Source organism: Jaculus jaculus, chromosome 15, assembly GCF_020740685.1.
Source record: "Jaculus jaculus isolate mJacJac1 chromosome 15, mJacJac1.mat.Y.cur, whole genome shotgun sequence".
NCBI lineage: Eukaryota > Metazoa > Chordata > Mammalia > Rodentia > Dipodidae > Jaculus > Jaculus jaculus.
Window position 1 is genome coordinate 57,163,203 of NC_059116.1, and position 27,841 is coordinate 57,191,043.

At 41.6% G+C, this 27,841-nt stretch overlaps 1 protein-coding gene across 1 annotated transcript in view; it reads left to right on the plus strand.

Moving 5' to 3' along the window:
• The window catches only part of Dnajc1 (DnaJ heat shock protein family (Hsp40) member C1), a 258,114-nt gene extending 231,875 nt beyond the window's left edge, over positions 1 to 26,239 (plus strand). Inside the window, exons 13-15 of the mRNA XM_045134760.1 lie at positions 16,254 to 16,296; positions 22,185 to 22,627; positions 26,025 to 26,239. Of these exons, the coding sequence (XP_044990695.1) occupies positions 16,254 to 16,296; positions 22,185 to 22,627; positions 26,025 to 26,093 (555 nt within the window). The 3' untranslated portion in view covers positions 26,094 to 26,239. The remainder of the gene's footprint in view (positions 1 to 16,253; positions 16,297 to 22,184; positions 22,628 to 26,024) is intronic.
• The last annotated feature ends 1,602 nt before the right edge of the window (positions 26,240 to 27,841 follow it).

Genomic DNA, 27,841 nt, shown 5'->3' on the forward strand with positions numbered 1-27,841 from the left:
GTGTCCAGTTTCCCTCTTGGACTCAGTCAAGTGTGCAAAACCAGAAAACCAGAAAACAAAAATGGAAAAAGCACCTCCATGGGTTTCTTGCCTAATAAATGTGGGGACTGGCAGTCCTGGGCAAAAGTTCCCCATCAGTGGTTTGCTATCAACCCCAAAACCCAGAACATGCAGACAGGGATGAAGATATGGTTCTCAGGCCAAGATTAGGAGACCTTCCCTGGTTCGGTCACCACAGAATAGGGGAGCAAGGTCTTGAAATGTGGATCCTGGCCTAGCCCCTAATATGTTATGGGGTCTGGTGTCACACAAGTAAGACCATGGACTCACGGAATGTGAGTAAAAAGAAAGAAAAGGAAGAAAGCTGGTGCACCAGGTCAGCATCTCAGAGTTTGGGATCTCAAGATGCAGCCCTGATGAGTATCAGCTTTTATTGGAAATAACCACATGATGTTTATAGTAAAAACAGGGCTGGGAGTTAAACCACAAAACAACATACTGTTAAGGAGGGGGGAGAATATTACAAGAAGTCGTAAGGTTACATAGGTCACATAGGTGGAACTGAGGCAAGAAACAATCTATGCTATGTAATCACAAAGATATTTAGAAACAAAGAGATGCAGCAAGGTCATAGTACATTGCATAGAAGGATCATTCCATTCCTTAGGTAACAGTAAATATCTGCATTGCACAGAGGGATCATCCCCTTCCTTTCACATCCCATTTTCCACAAATAGCCATGATAAGAAAGATAATTTTTCTTTGATTTTGGTTAAGAGAAGGGAAACATATGTAGTGGCGAAATCAGATTTTGAGTAGAATTTTAGTTGGAAAATTTAGAAGTTAAAAAATTTATGAATGAGAGCTGGAGAAATGGCTTAGCAGTTAAAGCACCTGCTTGCAAAGCTGAAGGACCCAGGTTCAAGTCTTTAGTACCTGTGTAAAGCCAGATATACAAAGTGGTACATGCATGCATCTGGAGTTTGTTTGCAGTGGCTGGAGGCCCTGGTGTACCCATTCTCTTTCTCTCCCTATCCATCTATCTGTCTCCCCTATCTGCTTGCAAAAAAAATCAAATGGATGGGAGCTAGGCATGGTGGTACATGCCTTTAATCTCAGCACTTGGGAGGTAGAGGTAGAAGGATTGCCATGAGTTCAAGGCCCGCCTTAGCTAAAGTAAAACCCTACCTTCACGTATAACTTCACAGTGCCTCTCAGGAGTAATCACAGTGTTCAGCAGCTGTCAGTGTGTTCTGTAATCCTGCCCTTCTCATGAGTAGAAAACAAATAATTTACCTCAAATATGATTGGTAATATTTACTGAAAATTAATTTTAAATTTATCTGCCAGCTATCATGCTAAGAGCTTATGTCTAAATTAAACATCCCTACATGTAAGTGGCAATAGTAGTACAGCATGTAATACAAAGAAAAAACAAAAGGAAGAAATTAACTGTCTATTAGGGTAACTATTCATTTTTTAAAATTTTTAGTTAATTTTGTCCCTATATCTTTTTTGCTTGTGTGTAGTGTGCTGTATATGCACCTGTGTTGGCTAGACCAAAACATGGGTATCCCACTCCATCATTTTTTCTTTTTCTTTTGAAAAATGTTTATTGAGAATAAATAAATGTCCTATACATTATTAAGAAATAAGGGGCTGGAGAGATGGATTGGTGGTTAAGGTACTTGCCTGCAAAGCCTAACAATCTCGGTTTGATTCCCCAGTACCCATGTAAAGCCAGATGTACAAAGTGGCACATGCATCTGGAGTCCATTTGCAATGGAAGAAGGCCTTAGTGTGCCCATTCTCCCTATCTGTCTTCTCTCTATCACTGCTTTTTAAAAATATTTTATTTAAGGCAGGCTAGCCAGGCGTGGTAGCGCCCGCCTTTAATACCAGCACTTGGGAGGCAGTGGTAGAGGTCCAGGCAACCCTTAGAATACAGGGTGAATTCAGTTCAGCCTGGACTAGAATGAAATCTTACCTCAAAAAAAAAAAAAAAAAAAAAGACAGGCTGTAATACTAAAAGAACCATAGAATCAAATATCAACTCATGATACAGTAGTGACAATTCCAGTATCCCATTGTGGTAGTTTGAATAGATGGCCCCCAATCTATTCAGTGTTTTATTACTTTGTAGTTTGCGTCTGCAACCACCTGACTGGAGGAGGCTGTTTCACTGGGCAGATCTTAAGGTATGGTAGGTTTGAGATTTCAATCTAAAGATATGCAAAGTGTCCTAGCTGGAGTTCCTGAAGTGTGCTGTGCTGTGTGCCTTTTGGCTTTTTGGCTTGTGCTTCTCTCTGTGTGTTTGGTTCTGTAAAAGCAAGCAGCTTCTTCTGCCTGGATCTGTAACGGCCCCTGGATATGTAAGCTTCAATAAATCCCTTCTTCCATAACTGTGCCTGGTCTGGAAGTTTATCTGAGCGAACCTGAAGCTGTCTGCTATACCCATGATAAAAACCTATCAAAAAAGGTGGTCAAGCGGGCATGGTGGTGCACGCCTTTAATCCCAGCACTCTGGAGGCAGAGGTAGGAGGATCACTGTGAGTTCCAGGCTACCCTGAGACTACATAGTGAATTCCAGGTCAGCCCCAGGTTAGAGTAAGACTCTACCTCAAACAAACAAAACAAACAAAAAAAAAAAAAAAAAAAAAAAGGTGATCAAGGGCTGGAGAGATGACATAGTTAAGGCACTTGCCTTTGAAGCCTCAAGACCCATGTTCCATCTCTCTCCAGGTCCCACATAAGCCAGATGCACAAAGGTGAGGCAAGTGCAAGGTTGCACATGCCCTCTAGGTGGTCCATGCATCTGGAGTTCAATTGCAATGGCTGAGGCCCTGGCAATCTCTCAAAAAAAAGGGGGGGGATGATCACTTTAACCCGCCTATAATACCACAATGCATGATGATGATTTTGAATCAAAATATTAAGTCTCAGTTATCTCATTATTAGGTCACATTAGGCTATAGAGTTATACTATCGTAGAACTTAGATTCTCATCTCTGGTTTTAGTTTAAATTATTGTTAATGGATAAAACATGTCATACAAACTTTTAACTTAGTCTTTCCCAAGAGAAAATCAACTCTTAATACAGAGGAAACTTCCTCCAAGCAATGGGAAAATAAAAATGAAGCAGTGTAATTAGCTTTTCTTTCAACAAAAGGAAAGAAACCTATATCTGTTGTGACATATTTGGGAATATCTCTTAGTTCCAGAATGTGTGATTTTACATGATGTACTAGACTGGTGAATGTATGAAGCAGGAATCAACAGCAACCCAAATTTATCCACCAGGACCGCCTTTGCTTGTGTCAGTGGGAGCTCCTGGAATAGCAAGTGTACATGCTGCTTCATCCAAATAGGAACCATCTTTGGCCAGAGGTTCCATCACCCCGTGCATCCAGCTCTACTTCTAAGCCATCTTCAGCTCCTTCTAGAATGACAATGTGACTCAGTGATGCTTGGATTTCACATCCTCTCGCTGGTCTAGTAAATCCTCAGTTGGCTCAGTTTTCACTTACTTGTATGCCTTCTTCAGTTCCTTTAAGCCCAGCTGTAAGGCGTCAGTGGTGGTCTGTCATGGAAACCTTCAAAGACTAGATGTTATATGGCTTGTTGTATGTTAAAGGGTTGTTGGGCAAGCTTTCTCTGCTGCTGTGCAACTGCTTAAAACTTGCAAGGCTTTCTGTCTGGCCATATTCTTTTTTTTGTTGTTGTTGTTGTTGTTGTTTGTTTGTTTTTCAAGGTAGGGTCTCAGTCTGGCCCAGGCTGACCTAGAATTCACTATGGAGTCTCAGGATGGCCTCGAACTCACAGCAATCCTCCTACCTCTGCCTCCCAAGTGCTGGGATTAAAGGCGTGCGCCACCACGCCCGGCCGTGTTCTTTTTTTTTTTGTTGTTGTTTGTTTTTTATTTTTTCGAGGTAGGATCTCACTCTAGCTCAGGCTGACCTGGAATTCACTATGTAGTCTTAGGGTGGCCTCAAACTCTCAGTGAATCTCCTACCTTTGCCTCCCAAGTGCAGGCCTGGCCATAGCCATGGCTTGACTCTCTCTTGTCTACTTGATTTGATCCTTACACTTCAGTAGTTAAGCATCCAATAAGGAAGATGAAGTGTTTTTGTCAGCAGATTACACCCTGCTACACACTATACCAAACACAGTGGGTCCAGCTGGGCAGTGGAGCCCTGCATTGTGCTTTCCCTAATCATCTATTTATTTATGCCTGTTAGCCTGTGAAGAAACCCAAACATTGGAGTGGAATTAAGTTTTTAATTCCTCCCCTCCCCCACTTTCCCCTTCATAACTCTGCTGTCCATCATATGTCATCCTCTCTCCATTAATCTCACTTTTAGTTTGATGTCATCATCTTTTTCTCCTATTATGAGGGTCTTGTGTGGATGTTGCTAGGCACTGCAAGATCTTGGATATTGAGGCCAAATTCTGTCTGGACAGTTGTATGTAAGGAGGGGTACTCTTTCTTTGGCTCTTACATTCTTTCCACCACCTCTTCCGCAATGGACCCTGAGCCTTGGAGGGTGTGAGATGTTTCAGTGCTGGACACTCCTCCATCCCTTCTTCTCAGCACTCTGTTGCCTTTTGGGTCATCCCAGTGGTCATTGCCTTCTGAAAAGAAAAGTTTCTCTAACCAGAAGTGAGACTAGCATTAATATATGAGTATGAACATTAAGTGTAGTGCTTTCAGGGCAATTTGATTAGAGTAATATGTGCATTTAACCAGACAAGAGCAGACTTTTTACCCGTAAGGTTCATAACCTCCCCTGCCATGGGCTTTTGATTAGGTTTTCAGTACCAGGCATGAATTCCCTCCCATAGTGTGGGCCTTCAGTCCAACTAGAGAGCAGTTGGTTTCCCCCAAAGCAGACATGCCACTATTTCACTCATTCAGTCATTTGGCCTGTCTGGCCAAACTTGAGGTTTCCAGTATCCAAAGTTTTCACCACTGATGATTTCTGTCTCCCATAGGACTGCATACAGCACAGGTTTTTCCAGCTTGAATTTGGCTGTGCTGCAGGGAGAAAGTTTTCTGCTCAGTACCAGCTTGATTTCTCAGTGATTTTGCCTCTCAGGCATGTGAAGTCTTCAGCAATAGGGTCTTACCATCTCTTTTTCATGGGAAACCAAGGGCCTTGGCAGTAACCTATCATGTTTTGGAGGTAACAGGAGCCTCCCTGGCCAAAAACTCACTGGAAGGTATCCCATCCCTGGCACTTAAAATTTTCTAGTAACAATCGATGTCGTCTGGGTGTGCCATTATTTAAGAAAGTAGATTTTCATATGTCTTATTCTGAATATCTTGAATGTTGATTGACCTTCCTGGCCACCACCTTTCGTTTATACACTCTCTTGACCTGACCTCGCTTAGGCTTTCCCCTCCCTATAATCTGTTCTTCTACTTACATATATACAATACCATCCTCTTAAAAAACCTTCTATCTTCTCCCTTCCTTATAGTCTTTTTCTAGCTTATGGGCCTCTGCTACTGATTTTTGCTTCCAAATCACACACAAGTCTATACATTTGTAGCTAGGATCCAATTATAAGAGAGAACAGGAGACTTCCGGTTAAGATGGTGGCATAGGTACCACGCCAAAGCAGCCTGGGGGGGAAAAGAACAAGAAAACTCAGCAAAATACACACTTTTACTACAAAGTGAGGTGTATAGGAAACTGAAGCGGCAGCGGAGAAGTAGAAGAGATCCACAGCATACAGAGCCGGCAAAGGCTGGCAAAAGTGGCCCCGGCAGCTCTGCCAACCGCGGTGGCGGCAGCGACAGCAGCACATCAGAAAGCCACCAGACTCGGCTCCAGCACAGGAAAAGCCAGGTGTGGGGAGTTTCCACTCACACCAGAGCTCTCCGCAACTCAGGAAAAGTGACGGTAGAGCAGCAGTGAGCAATGGAGGAACAGACCATGAGGTAGAAGAACACGTGGAACAGTGAGAGAACTAGAGCAGCTGCGACTCCCTCCCCTCCCCCACCACCTGAGCCCAGCTCCAGCGAACAGAGCAGTGGTCCCAGAGCCTGGCCACGCCAACTTGAGCCGACAGCAGGGCCCAAGCAGGAGCAGAGTCTGGCAGCAACATCAGCGGCTCCGGCACTAGTAACAGCGGCAGCAGCAGCAGCTTCAGCAGCAGCAATGGCTCTAGCAGTAGCAGGTACAGCAGGAGCAGCAGAGGCAGCAGTAGCAGTGGCAACAGACCCAGCAGTGGCAGCTTTAGCAGCAGCAGTTCCAGCAGCAGGGGTGCTGATCTGCAGGGCCACACTGGCCAGGCTCGGTTTGCCCCACAGGAAAAGCCAGTGCCCAGCTCCAGAAATCAGAACAGCAGCCCAACGACCAAGCAGTAACTTGACTGAGACCAAAATCATCCAAGGTAACTGGGATTGCACCAGGGAAGGGTCTCACTTGGTCACAAGCTGACTTGGATCCCTCAACAGACCAGAAATCTTAACTTCTATGTTGATAGAGGATCTGGTTGCTATAATAACTACTGTGGCATACATACTTGGGGCTGTTTTTGATTGAATGTGTACAGTGTTTAGTTAACTTTTAGAATCTACCTGTATTTAATTCCACTCAACCTACTTAAATACTCCCATAGCAGCGAAACTCAACCCCTAGGAGCAACTTTGTAGATACTCTGAGAGTCTTAAGAGCCACACCTAACACCTTAAGCTCCTACCCTGAAAATATATAACATCATATCAATTGATACAGCTAAGAATACCCAGCTAGCTAGACAACCTGAGCATCAACTAAATCCAAGATGCAAAAATATATACATTATAACACAAGAAACACTAAAAAGCAAGATGATATAAATCCACCAGAAATGACCTCCAGTGAGAATGAGTTACAGGAAATGCCTGAGAAAGATTTCAAAAGAATGATAGTAAATATGTTCAAAGAAGTCAGAGAACAAATCAAAGAAACCAAAGAGGAAATCAAAGGAATCAAAAAAGACTCAGGACACCAATTTAATGAAATAAAGAAGGCAATACAAGACATAAATAAGGAAATAGAAATAATAAAGAAAAACCAGTCAGAATTACTAGCAATGAAGAACACAGCTAATGAAATAAAAAACTCTGTAGAAAATCTCACCAGTAGAATGGATGAAGGAGAGGACAGAATATCTAAGCTAGAAGACCAGGTGGCAGATCTAATACAGTCCAACAAAGAGAAAGACAAACTTATAGAAAAGTATGAGTGGGAATTTCAAGATATTCGGGACACTATGAAAAGATCAAATATAAGAATTCAGGGCATAGTAGAAGGAGAAGAATTCCACTCCAAAGGCATAGTAGGCATCTTCAACAAAATCATAGAAGAAAATTTCCCCCAAATTGGGAAAGAAGTGCCAATGCAGATACAGGAAGCCTTTAGAACAGCAGCCAGACAAAACTTGGGAAGAACCTCTCCTCGCCATATTATAATCAAACTCCCAAACACACAAACCAAAGAAAAAATATTGAAAGCACTTAGAGAGAAAAATCAAGTTACCTACAAAGGCAAGCCCAACAGGACCACAGCAGATTATTCAACACAAACTTAAAAAGCCAGAAGAGCTAGGAGTGATGTATTCTAAGTTCTGAAAGATAACAGCTGTCAACCAAGGTTACTTTATCCTGCAAAGCTATCCATTCAAATAGACAGAGAAATAAGGACATTCCATGACAAAAGCAGGTTAAAGGAGTATTTGAAGACAAAACCAGCTCTACAGAAAATACTTGATAGAATCCTCCATGCTGAAGAAAAGGAAAAGCACACATATAAGGAACCTAGAAAAAACAAGCAATACTCAAATACTAGTTAACACAAGAGAACAAAGGTAGAACCGGAACCACCAAAAAAAAAAAAAAAATGGCAAACATAAATACACACCTTTCAATAATAACTAATATCAACAGCCTCAATGCCCCAACCAAAAGACATAGGTTTGCAGACTGGGTTAAAAAGCAGGATCCTACAAATTGTTGTCTCCAAGAAACTCACCTTTCTACAAAGGATAGACATTATCTTAGGGTGAAAGGTTGGAAGACGGTGTTTCAAGCAAATGGGCCTAGAAAACAAGCAGGGGTTGCTATCCTAATATCTGACAAGGTAGACTTTAGTCCAACATTAGTCAAGAAAGATAAGGAAGGTCACTTTATATTGATTAAGCGCACACTCCAACAGGAGGACATTACATTCCTAAACATATATGCACCTAACATGGGGGACAACCAAATTCATCAAACAAACACTATTAGAACTAAGGTCACAGATAACACCAAACACAGTGGTGGTGGGTGACTTTAACACCCCACTCTCATCAATTGACAGGTCATCCCGGGAAAAAATAAACAGAGAGGCATCTGGACTAAATGAGGTCATAGAAGGAATGGACCAAACAGATATATATATACAGGACATTTCATCCAAAGGCTGCAGAATATACATTCTTTTCAGCAGCACATGAAACATTCTCTAAAATAGACCATATATTAGGACACAAAGCAAATCTTAACAAATTCAGGAAAATTGAAATAATTCCTTGCATTCTATCTGACCACAATGGAATTAAACTACAAATCAGTAGCAAGAAAGGCTATAGAGCATACACAAAATCATGGAAACTAAACAATACACTATTAAATGATGAATGGGTCATTGAAGAAATCAAGAAGGAAATCAAAAAATTTATACAGTCAGACAAACGATAATGAGAATACAACATATCAAAATCTCTGGGACACAATGAAGGCAGTCCTAAGAGGTAAATTTATAGCCTTGAGTGCCTATATTAAGAAATTAGAAACGTCGCAAGTAAACGGCCTAATGCTTCACATTAAAACCTTGGAAAAAGAAGAACAAGGCAAACCAAAAATCAGTAGATGGGAAGAAATAATAAAGATTAGGGCAGAAATTAATGAAATAGTAACAAAGACAATCCAAAGAATTAATGAAACAAAGAGTTGGTTCTTTGAAAGGATAAACAAGATTTAGCAAATCTGACCAAAAGAAAGAGAGAAGAGACACAAATTAATAAAATGAGAGATGAAAAAGGTAACGTAACAACCAATTCCAGAGAAATTCAAAAAATCATAGGGACATACTATAAAAGCATATATTCCACAAAGCATGAAAATCTGAAAGAAATGGATGATTTCCTTATATGTTGTACCTAAATTAAATCAAACTGAGATTGATCACTTAAATAGACCTACAATAGCCAGGCATGGTGGTGCACGCCTTTAATCCCAGCACTTGGGAGGCAGAGGTAGGAGGATCACTGAGAGTTCAAGGCCACCCTGAGACTACATAGTGAATTCCTGATCAGCCTGGGCTAGAGTGAGACACTACCTCAAAAAACCAAAAAAAAAAAAAAAAAAAAAAGACCTACAATAAACATGGAGATCCGAACAGTTATCAATAATCTCCCAACTAAAAAAAGCTTAGGCCCAGATGGGTTCACTGCTGAATTTTACCAGATCTTTAAGGAAGAGCTAACACCATTGATTCTTAAGCTTTTCCAGGAAATAGAAAAAGAAGGAATTCTACTAAACTCCTTCTATGAGGCCAGCATCACCCTGATACCGGGCAAAGATAGAACCGAAAAAGAAAATTACAACCAATCTCCCTCATGAACATACATGTAAAAATTCTGAACAAAATATTGGCCAACAGAATACAAGAGTATATCAAAAAGATCATTCACCCTGACCAAGTAGGCTTTATCCCAGAGATGCAGGGATGGTTCAATATACGCAAATTTATAAATGTAATACATTATATAAACAAGTTGAAGGACAAAAATCATATGATCATCTCATTGGATGCAGAGAAAGCATTTGACAGAATACAACATCCCTTCATGATAAACGTCCTACAGAGACTGGGAATAGAAGGAACATATCTCAATATAATAAAAGCTGTTTCTGAAAAGCCTATAGCCAACATATTACTAAATGGGGAAAAACTGGAAGCTTTTCCACTAAAATCAGGAACAAGACAAGGGTGTCCACTGTCCCCACTTTTATTTAATAAAGTTTTGGAAGTCTTAGCCATAGCAATAAGGCAAGAGACACACATAAAAGGGATACAAATTGGAAAGGAAGAGATCAAGTTATCATTATTTGCAGATGACATGATTCTATACATAAAGGACCCTAAAGAATCTACTAGCAAACTGTTAGAGCTGACCAAAACCTACAGCAATGTAGCAGGATTCAAAATAAATACACAGAAATCTGTAGCCTTCATATATGCTAACAACAAACACACAGAGGATGAAATCAGAGAATCACTCCCGTTCACAATTGCATCAAAAAATAAATAAATAAATAAAGTACCTTGGAATAAACCTAACCAAGGAAGTAAAGAATCTCTACAATGAGAACTTTAAAACACTCAAGCGAGAAATTGCAGAAGACACTAGAAAGGGGAAAAACATCCCTTGTTCCTGGATAGGAAGAATCAATATTGTGAAAATGGCAATCTTACCTAAAGCAATCTACACATTTAATGCAATCCCTATCAAAATTCCAAAGGCTTTCTTCATGGAAATAGAAAAAACAATCCAAAAATTCATTTGGAATCAAAAAAACCTCGAATATCTAAAATAATACTGAGCAACAAAAATGAGGCTGGTGGTATCACCATACCTGATTTTACCCTATACTACAGAGCCATAGTAACAAAAACAGCGTGGTACTGGCACAAAAACCGACATGTAGATCAGTGGAACAGAATAGAGGACCCAGATGTAAGCCCAAGTAGCTATAGCCATCTGATACTCAACAAAAATGCCAAAAATACTCATTGGAGAAGAGATAGCCTCTTCAGCAAATGGTGTTTTGAAAACTGGATATATATCTGCAGAAGGATGAAAATAGATTCTTCTCTCTCGCCATGCACAAGTCCAAATGGATTAAAGACCTTAACATCAGACCTAAAACACTGAAACTGCTAGAGGAAAAAGTAGGGGAAACCCTTCAATATATTGGTCTTGGCAAAGACTTTCTGAATACAACCCCAACTGTTCAGGCAATAAAACCACAGATTAATCACTGGGACCTCATGAAATTACAAAGATTTTGCATTGCAAAGGACAAAGTGAAAAAAGCAAAGAGGCAACCTATGGAATCTTCGCCAGCTATATATCTGATAGAGGATTGATTTCTAGGATATACAAAGAACTTAAAAAGTTGAATAGTAAGAAATCAAACAAGCCAATCAAAAAATGGACTATGGAGCTAAATAGAGCATTTTCAAAGGAAGAAATACAAATGGCATATAAGCATCTAAAGAAAGTGTTCTACGTCACTAGTCGTCAGGGAAATGCAGATTAAAACTACATTGAGATTCCATCTCACTCCTGTCAGATTGGCCACCATCATGAAAACAAATGATCATAAATGTTGGCGGGAATGTGGAAAAAGAGGAACCCTTCTACACTGCTAGTGGGAATGCAATCTGGTCCAGCCATTGTGGAAATTAGTGTGGAGGTTCCTAAAACAGCTAAAGATTGATCTACCATATGACCCAGCTATAGCACTCCACTCCTAGGCTTATATCCTAAGGACTCATCTCATTTCCTTATAAGTACGTGCTCAACCATGTTTGTTGCTGCTCAATTTATAATAGCTGGGAAATGGAACCAGCCTAGATGTCCCTCAGCTGATGAGTGGATAATGAAGATGTGGCACATTTATACAATGGAGTTCTACTGAGCGGTAAAGAAAAATGAAGTTATGAAATTTGCAGAAAAATGGATGGACCTGGAAAGGATTATACTAAGTGAGGTAACCCAGGCCCAGAAAGCCAAGCACCACATGTTCTCCCTCATATGTGGATCCTAGCTACAGATGATTGGGCTTCTGCGTGAGAAGGAAAATACTTGGTAGCAGAGGCCAGTAAGTTAAAAAGGAGATGTAAAGGGAAGAGAAAGGAAGGGAGGAGGGTACTTAATAGGTTGATATTATATATATGTAAGTACAATGATTGAGGTGGGTAGGTAATATGATGGAAAATGGAATTTCAAAGGGGATGTGCGGGGGGTGGAGTGAGGGAATTTCCATGGGATATTTTTTTATAATCATGGAAAATGCTAATAAAAAATTTTTAAAAAATTAGCCATCAGGGGCTGGGGAGTTGGCTCAGCAGTATTTCAAAAAGGAAAAGTAAATAAAATATGTGCTAAATAAAAAAAAAAGAGAGAGAGAGAGAGAGAGAGAGAGAGAGAGAGAGAGAGAACAAACAACGTTTGGTTTTCTGGGCCTGGGTTACCTCACTTAATAGAATCCTTTCCAGATCTTTCCATTTCCCTGCAAATTTCATAATTTCATTTTTCTTTACTGCTGAATAGAACTCCATTGTGTAGATATACCACATCTTTATTTTCCATTCTTCTATGGATGGACATCTAGGCTGGTTCCATTTCCTAGCCACTGTGAATAGAAGAGCAATAAACATGGTTGTGCAAGTATCTCTAAGGTAGTGAGAAGAGTTATTATGATATATGTTTAGGTGTGCTATAGCTGAATCATATGGTAAATATATTTTTAGCTGTCTTAAGAACCTCCACATGATTCCCACAATGGCCATACCAGATTACATTCCCACCAACAGTGCAGAAGAGTTCCCCTTTTACCACAGCCTTGCCAACATTTATTGTGTTTTTTTTTTCTTGATGATAGCCATTCTGAAGGGAGAGAGATGGAATCTCAAGGTAGTTTTAATTTGCATTTCCCTGATGGCTAAGGATGTAGAACACTTTTTTAGATGTTTTGTAAGGCATAAATTAATTATTACACTTTGGTTTGTTGCAACACATTGTCACAAGCCAACTAGTCACTCACTTGAATGTCATATGCTCTCCTTGTCCTTTCCTTCTTTCTCTTAACAAGATCATTCTTTTCCAAGGCAGTATTAATTTCCTCCTCATTCAAACAAACAGAGACTTAACAAGGGCAAGGTATAGAACCTCCTCCAGGTCCATATCCTGACAGCATGCAGATATAGCTTGGCTGGGAAACAGTGTCTGCTGTGGGGCATCACTCTTCTATCCATTCTTATTTGAGCTGTAATCTCTTATTTATCCTGTAGTTTTAGATTTTTTTTTTTTTCTCAAACTGTAGCAATTTTCAATCTCTGCTCCCCTACATGACTGTGTTACAGACAAGCATTACCATGATTATCGGATTATCAGCTTAGGTGGGTCCTAGGGATTGAACTTGAGCAGTCTGTAAGCACAGTAATTATCTGTGGCAAAATAGTTGACTTGGGGACACAAAGGAATTTTCTGGAATAATAAAAATGTTCTATAGTTTGAAGTTTATGTTGATCTGTTTTAGAAAAATATAACTGAAAATTTTAACTCACGTTTTAAACAGAAAATGTATATATAGATAGATTTTAAAGATACTTAAATGAGGACTGGAGAGATGGTTTAGCAGTTAAACGCTTGCCTGTGAAGCCTAAGGACCGCGGTTCGAGGTTCACTTCCGCAGGACCCACGTTAGCCAGATGCACGAGGGGCGCATGCGTCTGGAGTTCGTTTACAGTGGCTGAAAGCCCTGGCGTGCCCATTCTCTCTGCCTCTTTTCTCTATCTGTCTCTATCTATCTCTCAAATAAATAAATAAAAATAACAAAAAAAAATTAAGAAGAAAATAAAGATACTTCAATGAAAAAAGGCTACAGATTGAGATAAACAGTATAATATCCTTGTCTGTTTGTTTTTGTTATTTCAAGGTAAGGTCTTGCTCTAGCCCAGGGTAACATGGAATTCACTGTGTAGTCTCATGCTGGTCTTGAACTCACAGCAGTCCTCCTCCCTTGAGTGCTGAGATTAAAGGCCTGCACAATGCCCAGCTGGTACCATGTTTTTTAAAGTCATAATTACCACTGAACATTTCTCTCACTTCCACTCATAGGAAAGTATCATAGTTCTTGGGTCTAGCTGCTCTACCTCACTTCTTCCATGCACTCTAACATACTTTTAGGTTTCTTTCTAGGATATGAAGGGTTTTATAACATTAGCATAAAGCCAGGAATGGTGATAGCCAGCACGCCTTTAATCCCAGTACTTGGGAGGCAGAGGTAAGTGGATCAGTGTTAGGTCGAGGCCTCCCTGAGGCTACATAGTGAATTCTAGACAGCCTGGACTAGGGGGTGAGACCCTGTCTTACAAATAAATAAATAAATAACATTAGGATAAATATCATTTCACCATTCACTAGTTTAATATTTTCTAATAAAAAAGATATTCATGTTCTACAAATTCTCTGTCTTTTGGGGGAGGGGTGTTTCAAGGTAGGGTCTCACTTTAGCCCATGTTGACCAGGAATTCATTATGTAGTCTCAGACTGGCCTCAAACTCACAGCAATCCTCCTACCTCTGCTTCCCAACTGCTGAGATTAAAGGTGTTCTAGAAATTCTAACTTTAACAAATGACCCATACAAGGCTGGAGAGATCACTCAGTGATTAAGGCACTTTCCTGCAAAGCCAAATGACCCAGGTTTAATGCACCAAAGTGGCATATGCATTTAGAGTTCATTTGCAGTGGCTGAAGGCTCTGGCACACATACATTCCTTCTCTTTCTTTCTCAACTCTCCGCTTGCAAATAAAGAAATATTTTACAAATGACTCGTAAACTAGGCATGGTGTCACATACCTTTAATCCCAGCACTTTGACTGAGGTAAGAGAATAGCAATGAGTATGTATATATATGTATTTTTTGTTTTGTTTTGTTTTTTCAAGGTAGGGTCTCACTTCAGCCCAGGCTGACCCAGAATTCACTCTAGTCTCAGGGTGGCTTTGAACTCACAGTGATCCTCCTACCTCTGCCTCCCAACTTCTTGGATTAAAGGCATGTGCCACCATGCCTGGCAAATAGCAATGAGTTTAAGGCCAGCCTGTGGCTATAAAATGACTTGACTTCCAGACCAGCCTATGCTAGAGTGACCCTACATTGGGGTGGGGTGGGGTGGGGTGGGGGAAGACCTATTTAAAAAGAATCCCAGGGCTGGAGAGATGGCTTAGTGGTTAAGCGCTTGCCTGAGAAGCCTAAGGACCCCGGTTCGAGGCTCGGTTCCCCAGGTCCCACGTTAGCCAGATGCAAAAGAGGGTGCACGCATCTGGAGTTCGTTTGCAGAGGCTGGAAGCCCTGGCGCGCCCATTCTCTCTCCCTCTATCTATCTTTCTCTCTGTGTCTGTCACTCTCAAATAAATAAATAAATAAAAATTTAAAAAAAAAAACCCATAGTAAAAAGAATCCCAGTACTCAGGAGGCAGAGGTAGGATTGCTGTGAGTTCAAGGCCACTCAGACTATATAGTGAATTCCAGGTCAGCCTGAGCTAGAGCGAGAGCCTACTTAGTAAAACCAAAAAACAAACAAACAAACAAAAATGTATGTGAGAGAGAGAGAAAGAGAGAGAGAGAGAGGATTGGCACACCAGGACCTCCAGCCACTGCACTTAAACTCCAGATGCATGTGCCACCTTGTACACATGTGCAACCTTGCGTACTTGTGTTACCTTGGTTTATGTGGGACCTGGAAAGTCAAACATGGTTGGTCTTGGGCTTCGCAGGCAAGAGCCTTAACCACTAAGCCTTCTCTCCAGCCCTTGAATATTTATTTTCAAACAAAATCTAGCCCCCCAACCACCTCCCACCTCTTTCTCAAATAAAATAAATATTTAAAGAATTATACAATCTTGGGTTGGGGAGATGGTTCAGTGGTTGAAGGTTGTTTTTTTTTTTTTTTTTTTTTTTTTTTTTTTTTTTTTTTTTTTTACAAATTCAGGTTAGGTGTTGCAGATGAGTGAGACTATGTGTCGATTTTTTTTCTGTGATTGGGTAAGTTCGCTGAGAATGATCTGTTCCAGGTTCAACCATTGGTTGAAGGTTTTTGCTTGCAAAGCTTGATGGCCCAAATTCAGTTCCCCAGTACCCATGTAAAGCTAGATTTTAAGAGACAACCTGTTATAGAACTTAAGTGAACTGAGTTCTTTGGCTTTTACTCCTGAGTAGGCATTTTGGAGCAAGCCATTTAATCTTTCTAGGCCTGTTTCCTTGTTGGTTCACCAATAGATTAGACTAAGGAGTGAGGGAGGGTCTTCTATAGCTTATGAGTCATTGAAACCTGTTCATTCACATGGCGCCTCCATGAAATAGATTACACCTATAAAGCATGTGGAAAGTAAGATAACTTATTTTATTTTATGTTCTGAAACAGGTGACAACAAAAGCCAAACAACTGAAGGACTCAGTCACCCCAGGTGAGTTAGCTCCCTCAAATCCACTAATCTACCATGTTTTCTTCAAGATTGACCCCCTTTTGTAATAACTTTTAAGTACAAAGTATGATAGTTTTGCCTAATGAACTCTCCTGATCCTTTCTCTACAAGGTTGAATTACAGGCACCAAGTAAGTTTGTCCCTGCACATATAGTTGGTTGGTGCTGAAAAGCTATATTTAATAAGTTTTGTTGTTGTTGTTGTTGTTTGTTTATACAGTCTTGGGCTAGGCATGGTGGCACATGCCCTTAATCCCAGAACTGAAGAGGTGGAAGTAGGAGGATTGCCATGAGTTCAAGGCCACCCTGAGACTAAATAGTGAATTCCAGGTCAGCCTGAGCTAGCAAGAGACCCTACCTTGGGGGGTGGGGGGCAAAAAAACAAAAAAAAAATGAATTATACAGTCTTGGGCTGGAGAGATGGGTTAGTGGTTAAGGTGTCTGCCTGCAAAGCCCAAGGACCCATGTTCAATTCTCAAAGTCCCATGTAAGCCAGATGCGCAAGGTGGCACATGTGTCTGGAGTTCATTGGCAGTGGTTGAAGGCTTTACCATGCCTATTCCTCCCATCCCCCAACCACCTCCCACCTCTTTCTCAAATAAAATAATAAATATGACGGAGAATGGAAGTTCAAATGGGAAAGTGTGGGGGTGGGGAGGGAGGGAATTACCATGGGATATATTTTATAATCATGGAAAATGTTAATAAAAAAATAATAAAATAAAATAAATAAAATAATATTTAAAGAATTATACAATCTTGGGCTGGGGAGATGGCTCAGTGGTTGAAGGTATTTGCTTGCAAAGCTTGATGGCCCAAATTCAGTGCCCCAGTACCCATGTAAAGCTAGATACACAGTGTGGTACACATTTGGAGTTCATTTGCAGTGGCAGGAGACCCTGGCATGTCCATCCCCTCTCTCTCACTCTCTTTCTGCTTGCAAATGAAAAAATAAATAAAACTATACAATCTTGCTCTTCTTCAGTATTATGGGGAACAGAACATAGGAAAGAACCTGTCTACACTTCACATGGAGGCATCATGCACAATTTTTCCCCACTGCCCACCACAGACACCACATAGTAATACTGTCCTTCAGAGTAAACAGCTTTCTTATTTCTGCCAATATTAATTGGAATTTTGTCAGTTTCTTTACTCTTTGCTTAGAACTGGAGGAAAAAAAAATATCCCATGAGCCTTCCAATGTCATTCAAATGCAGATCCCAAAGAGACAGAGTAGCTCAGAAAAAGAAGCCATGAAGCTATTAGAAAGTTTTCACGTCTATAGTCATCTTTTGAAGGCTCACTTTGGTGCTTTCCTGGCTTTAGAAAAAAGCATTTCCGGCTTCCTTCACCCAGTGACATGTTGTCTGGGCATGGATCTATGCAGAGAGAGGCAAATGTGAAAGAACTGTACCTCCAACACTTTAATCCAGATGTTGCAGATGAAACTGACCTGGATTTTACATCTGGCTATGCTGTTATAGTAACTTCTGGAAAGCACATGCCATCATGCCCAGCTGCTTTTTCTGTTGAAAATTGGTGTCTCCAAGTATACAAAATGATCCTTCCAAGTATAGGAAGACTGTAACAAGCCAGGTGTGATGGCACATGCCTTTAATCCCAGTACTTGGGAGACGAAGGTAGGAGGATCTGTTAGTTTGAGGCCAGGCTGAGATTACATAGTGAATTCCAGATCAGCCTGGGCTAGAGCGAGACCCTACCTCAAAAAAACCAAAGGAACAAGATTTCTTCTATTTAATGTGCATACTTAAGCCAAATTCTTTTGTTTTTGTTTGTAGGAGAGAATATATCTTATTAACAAAACAGCTGGCTGTGGTGGTATAATCCCAGTACTCAGAAGTAGGAGGATCCCTGTGAATAATTCTCAAGGCCAACCTGAGACTGTATAGTGAATTCCAAGTCAGCCTGGGCTAGAGCAATAATAATAATAATAAAGAAAAATGGATGGAAAAGGAAAACACCCATAATCTCACTATATTATAGTAATAATCATATTTCCTGTCCATTTTTTTTTTTACTTTTATTGGGAACTTTACTATATGAACACACTGTGATTTGTTCAGTAGTCCCATCACATTATCCTCTTTTGTCCCGTCTCCCCCAAACTCATTCCTCTAAGGACCTTCCCCTTTCAAAGTATTTTGTTGTGTCATTCCTTTTGACCTCCTCTGTCCTCTGTCAAAATATTTATGGGTTGAAGCTGGGTATGGTGGTACACGCCTTTAATCCCAGCACTTGGAAGGCAGCGGTAAGTGTATCACCATGAGTTCAAGGCCACCCTGAAACTACATAGTGAATTCCAGGTCTACCTGGACTTCAGCAAGACCCTCCCTCAGAAAACAAAACAAACAAAATAAACTTATGTATGGGTTGAGAAGAATGCAGGTCTTACGGGTATATCCATAATCACTACAGATAGTGGGTTTGTGTTGGGAGTACAGTGCCTTCCCACCTTGTGGCTCTTACATTCTCCACCTCCTGCCCCTCCTTTTCTACCATATTCCCTGAGTCTTGGAGAACATGTTTGAAATCTCCTTTAGTATTGAGCTCTCAACAGTCTCTTGTTTTCTGTTAAACCAGATTCTTATTGTGACCATTATCACAAATGTTCACTGTGTGATACATGTTGCACAGATTTCCCTTAAGGGAAAGTGAAAATTCCACACAGCTGACAGGTTGGCAGTCATTTACTTCAGATTACTGAGATTACTGCAACAAATTACTTGGGTTTACAGATATCCCTGGTATTACAGTGTCACTTTTTTTGTTTGTTTGTTTGTTTGTTTGTTTTTTGGCTTTTTGAGGTAGGGCCTTACCCTAGTCCAGGTTGCCTGAAATTCACTATTTCGTCTCAGGGTGGCCTTGAACTCACAGCGATCCTCCTACATCTGCCCAGACTGACTGAAAGTCACTATGTAGTCTCAGGGTGGCCTCAAACTCACAGCAATCCTGCTACCTCTGCCTCCCAAGTGCTGAGATTAAAGGTGTGTACTACCACACCTAGCAAAGATGACGCCCCCCCCTCCTTTTTTTTTTTTTTTGGTCTTTTGAGGTAGGCCTGACCTGGAAAAAAGATGAGTTATTTTAGATATTTTTATTTATTTATTTATTTATTTGACAGAGGGAGAAAGAGAGCATGAAAGGGCACGCCAGGGCCTCCAGCCACTGTAAACAAACTCCTCACTTATGCACCCCCTTGTGCATCTGGCTAACATGGGACTTGGGGAATCGAACCTGGCTCCTTTAGCTTTGCAGGCAAATGCCTTAACCACTAAGACATCCCTACAGCCCAAAAGATGACTTTTAACAATGAATGTGAAAGTAGCTATTTTGAAAAATATTTAAACTGCAGAGAAAACCTTTTCTTTTCCCCTTTTATTTGCAAGCAGAAAAAGATTTAAGAGAGGCATAGAAAGAGAATGGGCACATCAGGGCCTCCAGCCACTGCAAACGGACTCCAGATGCATGTGCCACCCTGCGCATCTGGCTTTATGTGGGTACTGGGGAATTGTTGCAGTCAGGTTTGCATTGCTGGTAGAAAATACCTGACCAAGAGCAAGCAGCTTGTGGGGGAAAAAATAGGTTTATTTTTGCTTATAGACTCAAGGAGAAGCTCCATGATGGCAGGGAAAACGATGGCATGAGCAAAGGGTGGACATCACCTCCTGGCCAACATCAGATGTACAACAGCAATAGGAGAGTGTGCCAAAAACTGGCAAGGCAAAACTGGCTATAACACCCATAAGCCCACCCCAAACAAGACACTGCCTCCAGGAGGTGTCAATTCCCATATTGCCACCAGCTGAGCACCTAGCACTCAGAATATATAAGTTTATGGGGGACACCTGAGTCAAACCACCACCAGAATCAAACTCAGGTTGTTAGGCTTTGCAGGCAAGCGCCTTAACCACTGACTCATCTCCCCAGCCCAGAAAAACAGATGTGTGAAAGCAGTTCCTTTTTTTTTTTTTTTTTTTTTTTTTTTTTAAATTTTATTTTGTTTATTTAAGAGAGAGATAGAAGACGGAGAAAGACAGTAAGAGAGAAAGGGCATGCCAGGGCCTTCAGCCACTGCAAACAAACTCCAGATGCATGTGCCCCCTTGTGCATCTGGCTTGCGTGGGTCCTGGGAATTGAACCTGGGTCCTTTGGCTTTGCAGGCAAACGCCTTAACCACTAAGCCATCTCTCCAGCCCTGAAAGCAGTTCCTTTATTATTGTATATTATTTTGTGACCACGGTGATGTGACATAAAATGTCTGATTTCTACAATTAAAATATGTCAAAAGTACAATTTTAATTTCAAAATCCTTCAAACAAAATAATTTGTTAAAAATATAAATGTTGGGCTGGAGAGACAGCTTAACGGTTAAGCACTTGCCTGTGAAGCCTAAGGACCCCGGTTCGAGGCTCGGTTCCCCAGGTCCCACGTTAGCCAGATGCACAAGGGGGCGCATGCATCTGGAGTTCGTTTGCAGAGGCTGGAAGCCCTGGCGCGCCCATTCTCTCTCTCTCCCTCTATCTGTCTTTCTCTCTGTGTCTGTCGCTCTCAAATAAATAAATAAAAAATTAAAAAAATATATATATATAAATGTTGCTGGGCGTGGTGGCATACGCCTTTAATCCCAGCACTTGGGAGGCAGAGGTAGGAGGATCTCTGAGTTCAAGACTACTCTAAGACTGTAGTCTCAAGTGAATTCCAGGTCAGCCTGAGCTAGAGTGAGACCCTACCTCGAAAACAAACAAACAAACAAAAAAAAATCAACATTAAATAGTTTCATCTTTATATTTAAATTGAATTTGTATTTTATAATTAAGTGATACATTATTGGTATATAATTCATGAATTAAAGTAAATGTATATTATAGTTTACTAACATTTGAAAAATTGTCCTCCAGAAAGGGTAGACTTTCTCACTATATAATTTGGTAGCCACTAGCCATATGTAACTTAAATTTAGTAGAATCATATAAAGTATAAGTTGGGCATAGTGGCACACACCTTTAATCTCAGCACTTGGGAGGCAGAGGTAGGAGGATCACCATGAGTTTGAGGCCACCCTGAGACTACATAGTGAATTCCAGGTCAGTCTGGGCTAGAGTGAGACCCTACCTCAACAACAACAAAAAAGTAAAGTTTAAAACAGTTCTTCAGTAGCTAGCTGAGTGTAATTGTGCACGCCTTTATTTATTTATTTATTTGATACAGAGGGACAGAGAGAGAGAGAATGGCCATGCCAGGGCTTCTAGCCACTGCAAGTGAACTCCAGATGCATCAGATGCATGTGCCACAATGTGCATCTGGCTAACATGGGACCTGGAGAATTGAACCTGGGTCCTTAGGCAAGCACCCTAACCACTAAGCCATCCCTCCAGTCCATGTACACCTTTAATCACAGCACTCAGGAGGCAGAGGTAGGAGGTTAGCTATGAGTTTGAGGCCAGCCTAGGACTACAGAGTGAGTTCCAGGTAAGTCTGGGCTAGGATGAGACTCTACCTTGAGAAGGAAAAAAAAAAAAAAACAGTTCTTCAGTGGTATATCAACTGGTCTTAACATCATAGAACATTTTAAGCCAGATATTGTTCTTGCCAGTGTATGGATTCCCGTTTCTCTGTATCTTTGCCAATAGTGGAAGTACCAGGATTCCACCAACAAAAGCTCCATGTAGTCTGTGTTCATGGCCTGACTATGTATACCCATTATTCTTCAATGAGTGAAAAGGACAAAGACTTGAATGACACAGAACAATCCCTGCCTCTGCTGCTTTCTAAGAATACTTTTCCTCATGTATAAATTTGGGGTCCTGATACCCAAGTTCACCATATGTGCTGTGGCTCTCTCTCTAGGAATGGTAAGACTCTCCAAACTCCAGTCAACAGCTCAGACTTTCAGGCCCATGAAGATGGCTGCAGCCTTGCCAGATGACACTGTCACCCAGAGTGAAGAGTCAGCAGGGGTCATGGGGGATCAGGAGCAGAAGGGTGGTGAGGGAGAACAGGAGGTAGTAGCCCCTGAAGCCTGGCCTCGGAGGAGGAAGCCAGCCAGGCTGGTTGAGACAGTAAAAGAGTCAGAAGAGAAGTTTCGAGGAAAGAGGCAGAAAGACTTTGATATATCAGAACAAAATGAATCAAGTGATGAGGAGAGCCTGAAGAAAGAGAGAGCCCATGCTACAGAGGAACCATGGACTCAGAACCAACAGAAACTTCTAGAATTGGCATTGCAGCAGTACCCAAAAGGAACCTCTGACCGCTGGGACAAAATCGCCAAATGTGTCCCTTCTAAGAATAAGGTAGGTGATGACGGGGAGAGGGACACTGTCCACTAGAGTGGACTCTCTTCTTTTTTTTTTTTTTTTTTTTTCTGGTTTTTCAAGGTAGGGTCTCACTCTAGCTCAGGCTGACCTGGACTTCACTATGTAGTCTCAGGGTGGCCTTGAACTCACTGCAATCTTCCTACCTCTGCCTCCCGAGTGCTGGGATTAAAGGCGTGTGCCACCACGCCCGGCAGAAGTGGACTCTCTTCTGAAGTGGCTGCAGCCACTAGTGCCTACCTCCTACATGAGCTTTATGCTCTACTCTCTTCATGATCTTCTATCTAACAGTTACCTTCAGTCTCTCTCCTTAGCAAGTGAATCAGTGCATTCAGATGATTTAGTGTACATGAAGTCACCATGCAAACTTCAGTCTTTACACAAACCAGCTAGTTTTTCTCAGAGAAATCCATTTATAGAAGAAACTTCCCACTGCATTTTTCTGGTGAATTCACTCTGCTCCAGGAGAACAGTCTGAAAGAAGCACAGTTTCTAGTACCCCAAAAGGCAGCATCAGGCAGGAGGAGGGAGTTATCAATTCACTAGACCTTCTGACTATGTAACTGAAGGGACATTTGGAGTCTTGCCACAGTATTAGATAACCTATAGTTCTGCAGTGGAAGAGCTCCTACTCTGTGATAGCACCTCATTGCCCAGAAACAGGATGTCATGCAGGGTCAGCAGACAGATGACTGTTGGGGCTAGGAAACCTGGGCTGACTATAATTGATTTCTAACCCTTATTACATCACTTAGTAGTTGTCAATATATTCTCAAATACAGGTAATAAGAAGGGGAGAGGAAGCCTGCCAAGAGCCAGCCCCACCTAGGCTTGGCCTCCCCTTAATATTGAATACCATACAGCTCCTGAGTGTGATCTCTCCAAGCTGGCCTTTCTCTCAGCACAGCTTTTCCCCTTTAACCTGTGCTCTTGAGTGTGAGGCTACAAGAACACAGAGAAATCAGAATACTTCCATCTCTAGCAACCTCAACGTTTATCACTCGTAGCCTCTGGACACATGGATACTTATTTACGTTCTTTTGAAAATTTATTTATTTATTATTTGGGAGAAAAAGGCAGCTACATAGAGAGAGAATGGGTGTGCCAGGGCCTCCAGCCACTGCACATGAACTCCAGATACATGTTCCACCTTGTGCATCTGGTTTACATGGGTACTGGAGAATAGAACTTGGGTCTTTAGGCTTCACAGGCAAGCGCTTTAAGTGCTAAGTCTCTCCAGCCCATCATTTTCATTTTTTTATTTGAAAATCTAGGTTGGAAAACCTATCTTATGGTCATGCATGTCCCTAAGTGCAAGGTCTAATTATCTGTCCCCTACTTTAAAATAATAAAGTTAATAGCCAGGCAGGGTGGCGCATACCTTGGTAGGCTGAGGTAAGAGGATCACTGTGAGTTCCAGGTCAGCCTGGGCTAAAGTGAAACCCTACCTTGAAAAGAAAAAAAAAAACCAGGGCTGGAGAGATGGTTGGTTTGTAGGCCTATAAAGCCTAAGGACCAAGTTTTAATCCCCACTCCCCACATAAAGCCGGATCCACACAGTGGTGCATGCCTCCATCCAGAGTTCATGGCAGTGGCCAGAGGCTCTGGCATACCTATTCTCTCTATCTGCTTCTTTCTTTCTCTCAAGTAAAAATAAATAAATAAATATTTTTTAAAAAAAAAAAAAAGGTTTCCAGCCAGGCATGGTGGTGCACTCTGGAGGTAGAGGTAGTAGGATCACCATGAGTCAAGGCCACCCTAAGACAACATAGTGAATTCCAGGACAGTCTAGGCTACAGTGCGACCCCATCTCAAAAAAAAAGGTTTCCATAAGACAAGCATGGTGGTGCATACCTTTAATCACAGTACCTAGAAGGCAAAGGTAGGAGGATCACTATGAGTTTGAGGCCACCCTGGGACTTCCCAGTCAGCTGAGGACTAGAGAGCCAGCCTATCTCCAAAAAAAAAAAAAAAAAAAAAAAAAACGCATAAAATGAAGTTGAGAGTTCCTGGAAAGAAAAGTAAATCATTAACAATTTCTTTTTTAAAATATTTTATTTATTTGCAAGCAGAGAGAGAGAAGAGACAAACAAAATGGGTACACCAGGGCCTGCAGCAATTGTATATGAGCTTCAGATGCATATGCCACTTTGTGTATCTGTCTTTGTGTGGGGACAGGAGAAATAAACCAGGGTTGTTAGACTTTGCAGTCAGGATTCTTAACCACTGAGTGATCTCTCAGCCAAACAGTTGATTTCTTCAGGAAGCACAGATTCTCCCAGTCTCTCCAACTGGTTTGACAGAAGTTATGTTTTTCTTTGAATTTCTCTAGTGTCTGCTAGGACATGGGCAAATGTGTGATGGTTTGAGTTTGGCTCAAAATCCACCTGTATTATGGATTCCTAAGGATAGAACATGTACAAACCTCTTGCCAAGGGATTGGAAACTTTTCTGTTTTAACCCTAAAGGAGCAGGGCTTCAAGGCCCTGCAGATATCCACTTTAGGCCTCAACTGTGTAAACTGTCTAGAAGGACTGTTTGCTTCCCTCTTGCTCCCAGAGACTGGCTAAGGCAGTTTGTCCTCTATGCTGCCTTGGTGGAAACTCAGGGTCTGTCAGGAGAACCTCTGCCACCTAACTTGCTCAAAACTCATGACCCAGGTTGAGTTCTGGGTCTGGCATGCTCCATGAGCCAGGCTGATACTCTTAAGACCATGGGTAACTGATCCTTGGGTGCAGAAAAGGCATACAATCCTGGGAAGAGAATCAGCCCATTCCTTGCCCAAGACACCTGTGTTCTCTGCTCTAAGTTGGGACCCTAAGTTAGCACAGGCTAACAGTACAATGGCACTGAAATTGCCCACACAGAAACAGACAGTACATTGTGGTCAACAAGAGTAATGAGGCCTTCCCACTTCATCCTGTCCCTGTCTTAGTCCCACTCCAAAGTAAGACTGAGGTGGGGGAGAGCAGGAGGAAGACACACCCACATTCCTGCTGCTGTAAGTCACCATCATCATGATGTGCTGTATGGACAGCTGCCTTGGCCCTTCACACCTGGGTATCCCTCAGCTTGGGGATACCCTTCACACCCACACTTCCCATCCCCAGCTTGTGTTAGCCTTCACACGCTCAGCTTCCCTTCATACCCACATTTACCATGCTTCATCAGACCTTCCTGGATGGAACTGAGTCTGCCTGGGACCAGCTGAATTTTTCCAGGAAGTCCCAGAAGCATCTAGGCACAGGGAATGGACACAAAGCCTCTTCCCTAGCACTGAGAGTAAGTCAGCAAACAGGCCACAGGAGTCTGCTCATACAGGGAGCACTGGCTTATGGAAAAAACTATTACCACCTCTCTCTTTTTCTTCTTACAGGAAGACTGTATTGCTAGGTACAAGTTGCTGGTTGAACTGGTCCAAAAGAAAAAACAAGCTAAAAGCTGAGTGTTCTGGAAGATAATGTTCACCTTCATTTTCCAAATGAGTATTTCAAAAATCTTATGCAGAAATATGCATTTGTACCTCAGTATTTCTATACATCATGTGCCTTAGCAAAAAAAAATAAATAATATTGTACTATATTGTGTAAACAGATCCTGTGTTACTGGGGGAAGGGATTTAAGGATTTTCTCATTATTTTAGTTTTATCTACTGGTTACTTGGGAAAGAGGACATTTCAAATAGTCCTAATGACCAGGCAAATAGAAGGAAATTAAGCATTCAAACTTAACGTGTTATCGAAAAGAACACACCACTGCCTATATTGGGTTTGAGTATAGGGATCCAGTTGGTTAGAGAGAAACAAACCTTCTTGGCCTTGAGCAGGCTGACAAAGAGCAGTGGGAGGTTATCTTAATTGGAGGGTTTTTGTTTGTTTGTTTTCAAGGCAAATGAACAAGGACATGGGGTGAAAAAGTCTAAGTTTGGGTTGCTTGGTTAAAAATATATCCTCAGCTGATAGAATTCCAGAAAACATGCAGAAAGGTTTCTAGGAACTGATGAACTGGGTCCTCCCATTTATTTGCAAGTGAGTGAGTGAGAGAAAGCGAGGAAATGATTATGAATATGGGCCCTCTAGAGGCCACTGCAAACAAACTGCAGATGCATGCACCACCATGTATCTGGCTTTATGTAGGTATTAGGGAATCAAACCTAGGTCAGTAAGCTTTGCAGGCAAGCATCTTGACCACTGAGCCATCTTTCCAACCCCTCCAATGAAGGTTTTTCGAATTGTGGTTGAGCTCTCACTCTGATAAGCATTTTTAAAATCTTATTTGGTGGCTGGAGAGATGGCTTGGCAGTTAAGGCACTTGCTTGTGAAACCTAAGGACCCATGTTTGACTCTCCAGATCCCATGTTAGACACACAAAGGCGAGGCAACCGCAAGGTCACCCATGCATACTAGGTAGCACAAGGGCCTGAAACCACCTGAATTTAAATCTCCAGATCCCACGTGAACAGCTGGGCATGGCCAAGTTGCACCTGTAACCCCAGTTCTGCAAAGGCAAGCAGAGACCAAGGAACCACCTGGGCTCCCAAAAAACAGCAAGCTTCAGTGTCAGTAAGACTGGCTCAAAATGATTACAGGCGAAAGAGTGGTAAGTGGGTATGCACATGGGACACTGAAAGGGCAAAAATATGTGCACACACCACACACACACATCAGGGTCCAACAGAACAAGACTTCAAAAGCATTGATAGCCTGAGCACATTTAAGTGAAGCAATTTGGTAAGGTGTCCAAAAAGGTGTCATTTTTTTTCTAAGCATTGAAGTATGGTTACAGTTTCATGAAGGAAACTGTGGGTGCCAGAAGGTTTACCTCTGCTCCTTAGCCACTTGAGCATTTATTGCCAGAAATGGAGCCAGAAGAGCCCAAGCCTTTCATTGAGTGCAGACAATAAAGGAAGCCTGGGGTGTGGGAACTTTAGAGAGATTTTACCTGCCTACCCCCACCCCTCACCCCCCACCCCCAGTTCAAAACAGAAGTTTAAAAGAGTGGCAGATTTCCAGTCCAGTGGCCTTTGTGTTCACTGACCTGCCTGAGTCCAGGATAGCAGCTTCCTTCCCTCAGCTCCACAGGTAAGGGGTCACAGATGTTGGGAAGAGAAGCAACTCTACCTGGCCAGAGTCCAGGACAGCTGGTCTTTTCCCCAGGGCTTCTGTCTTGGGCTATTGACTCATATTCTGTCAG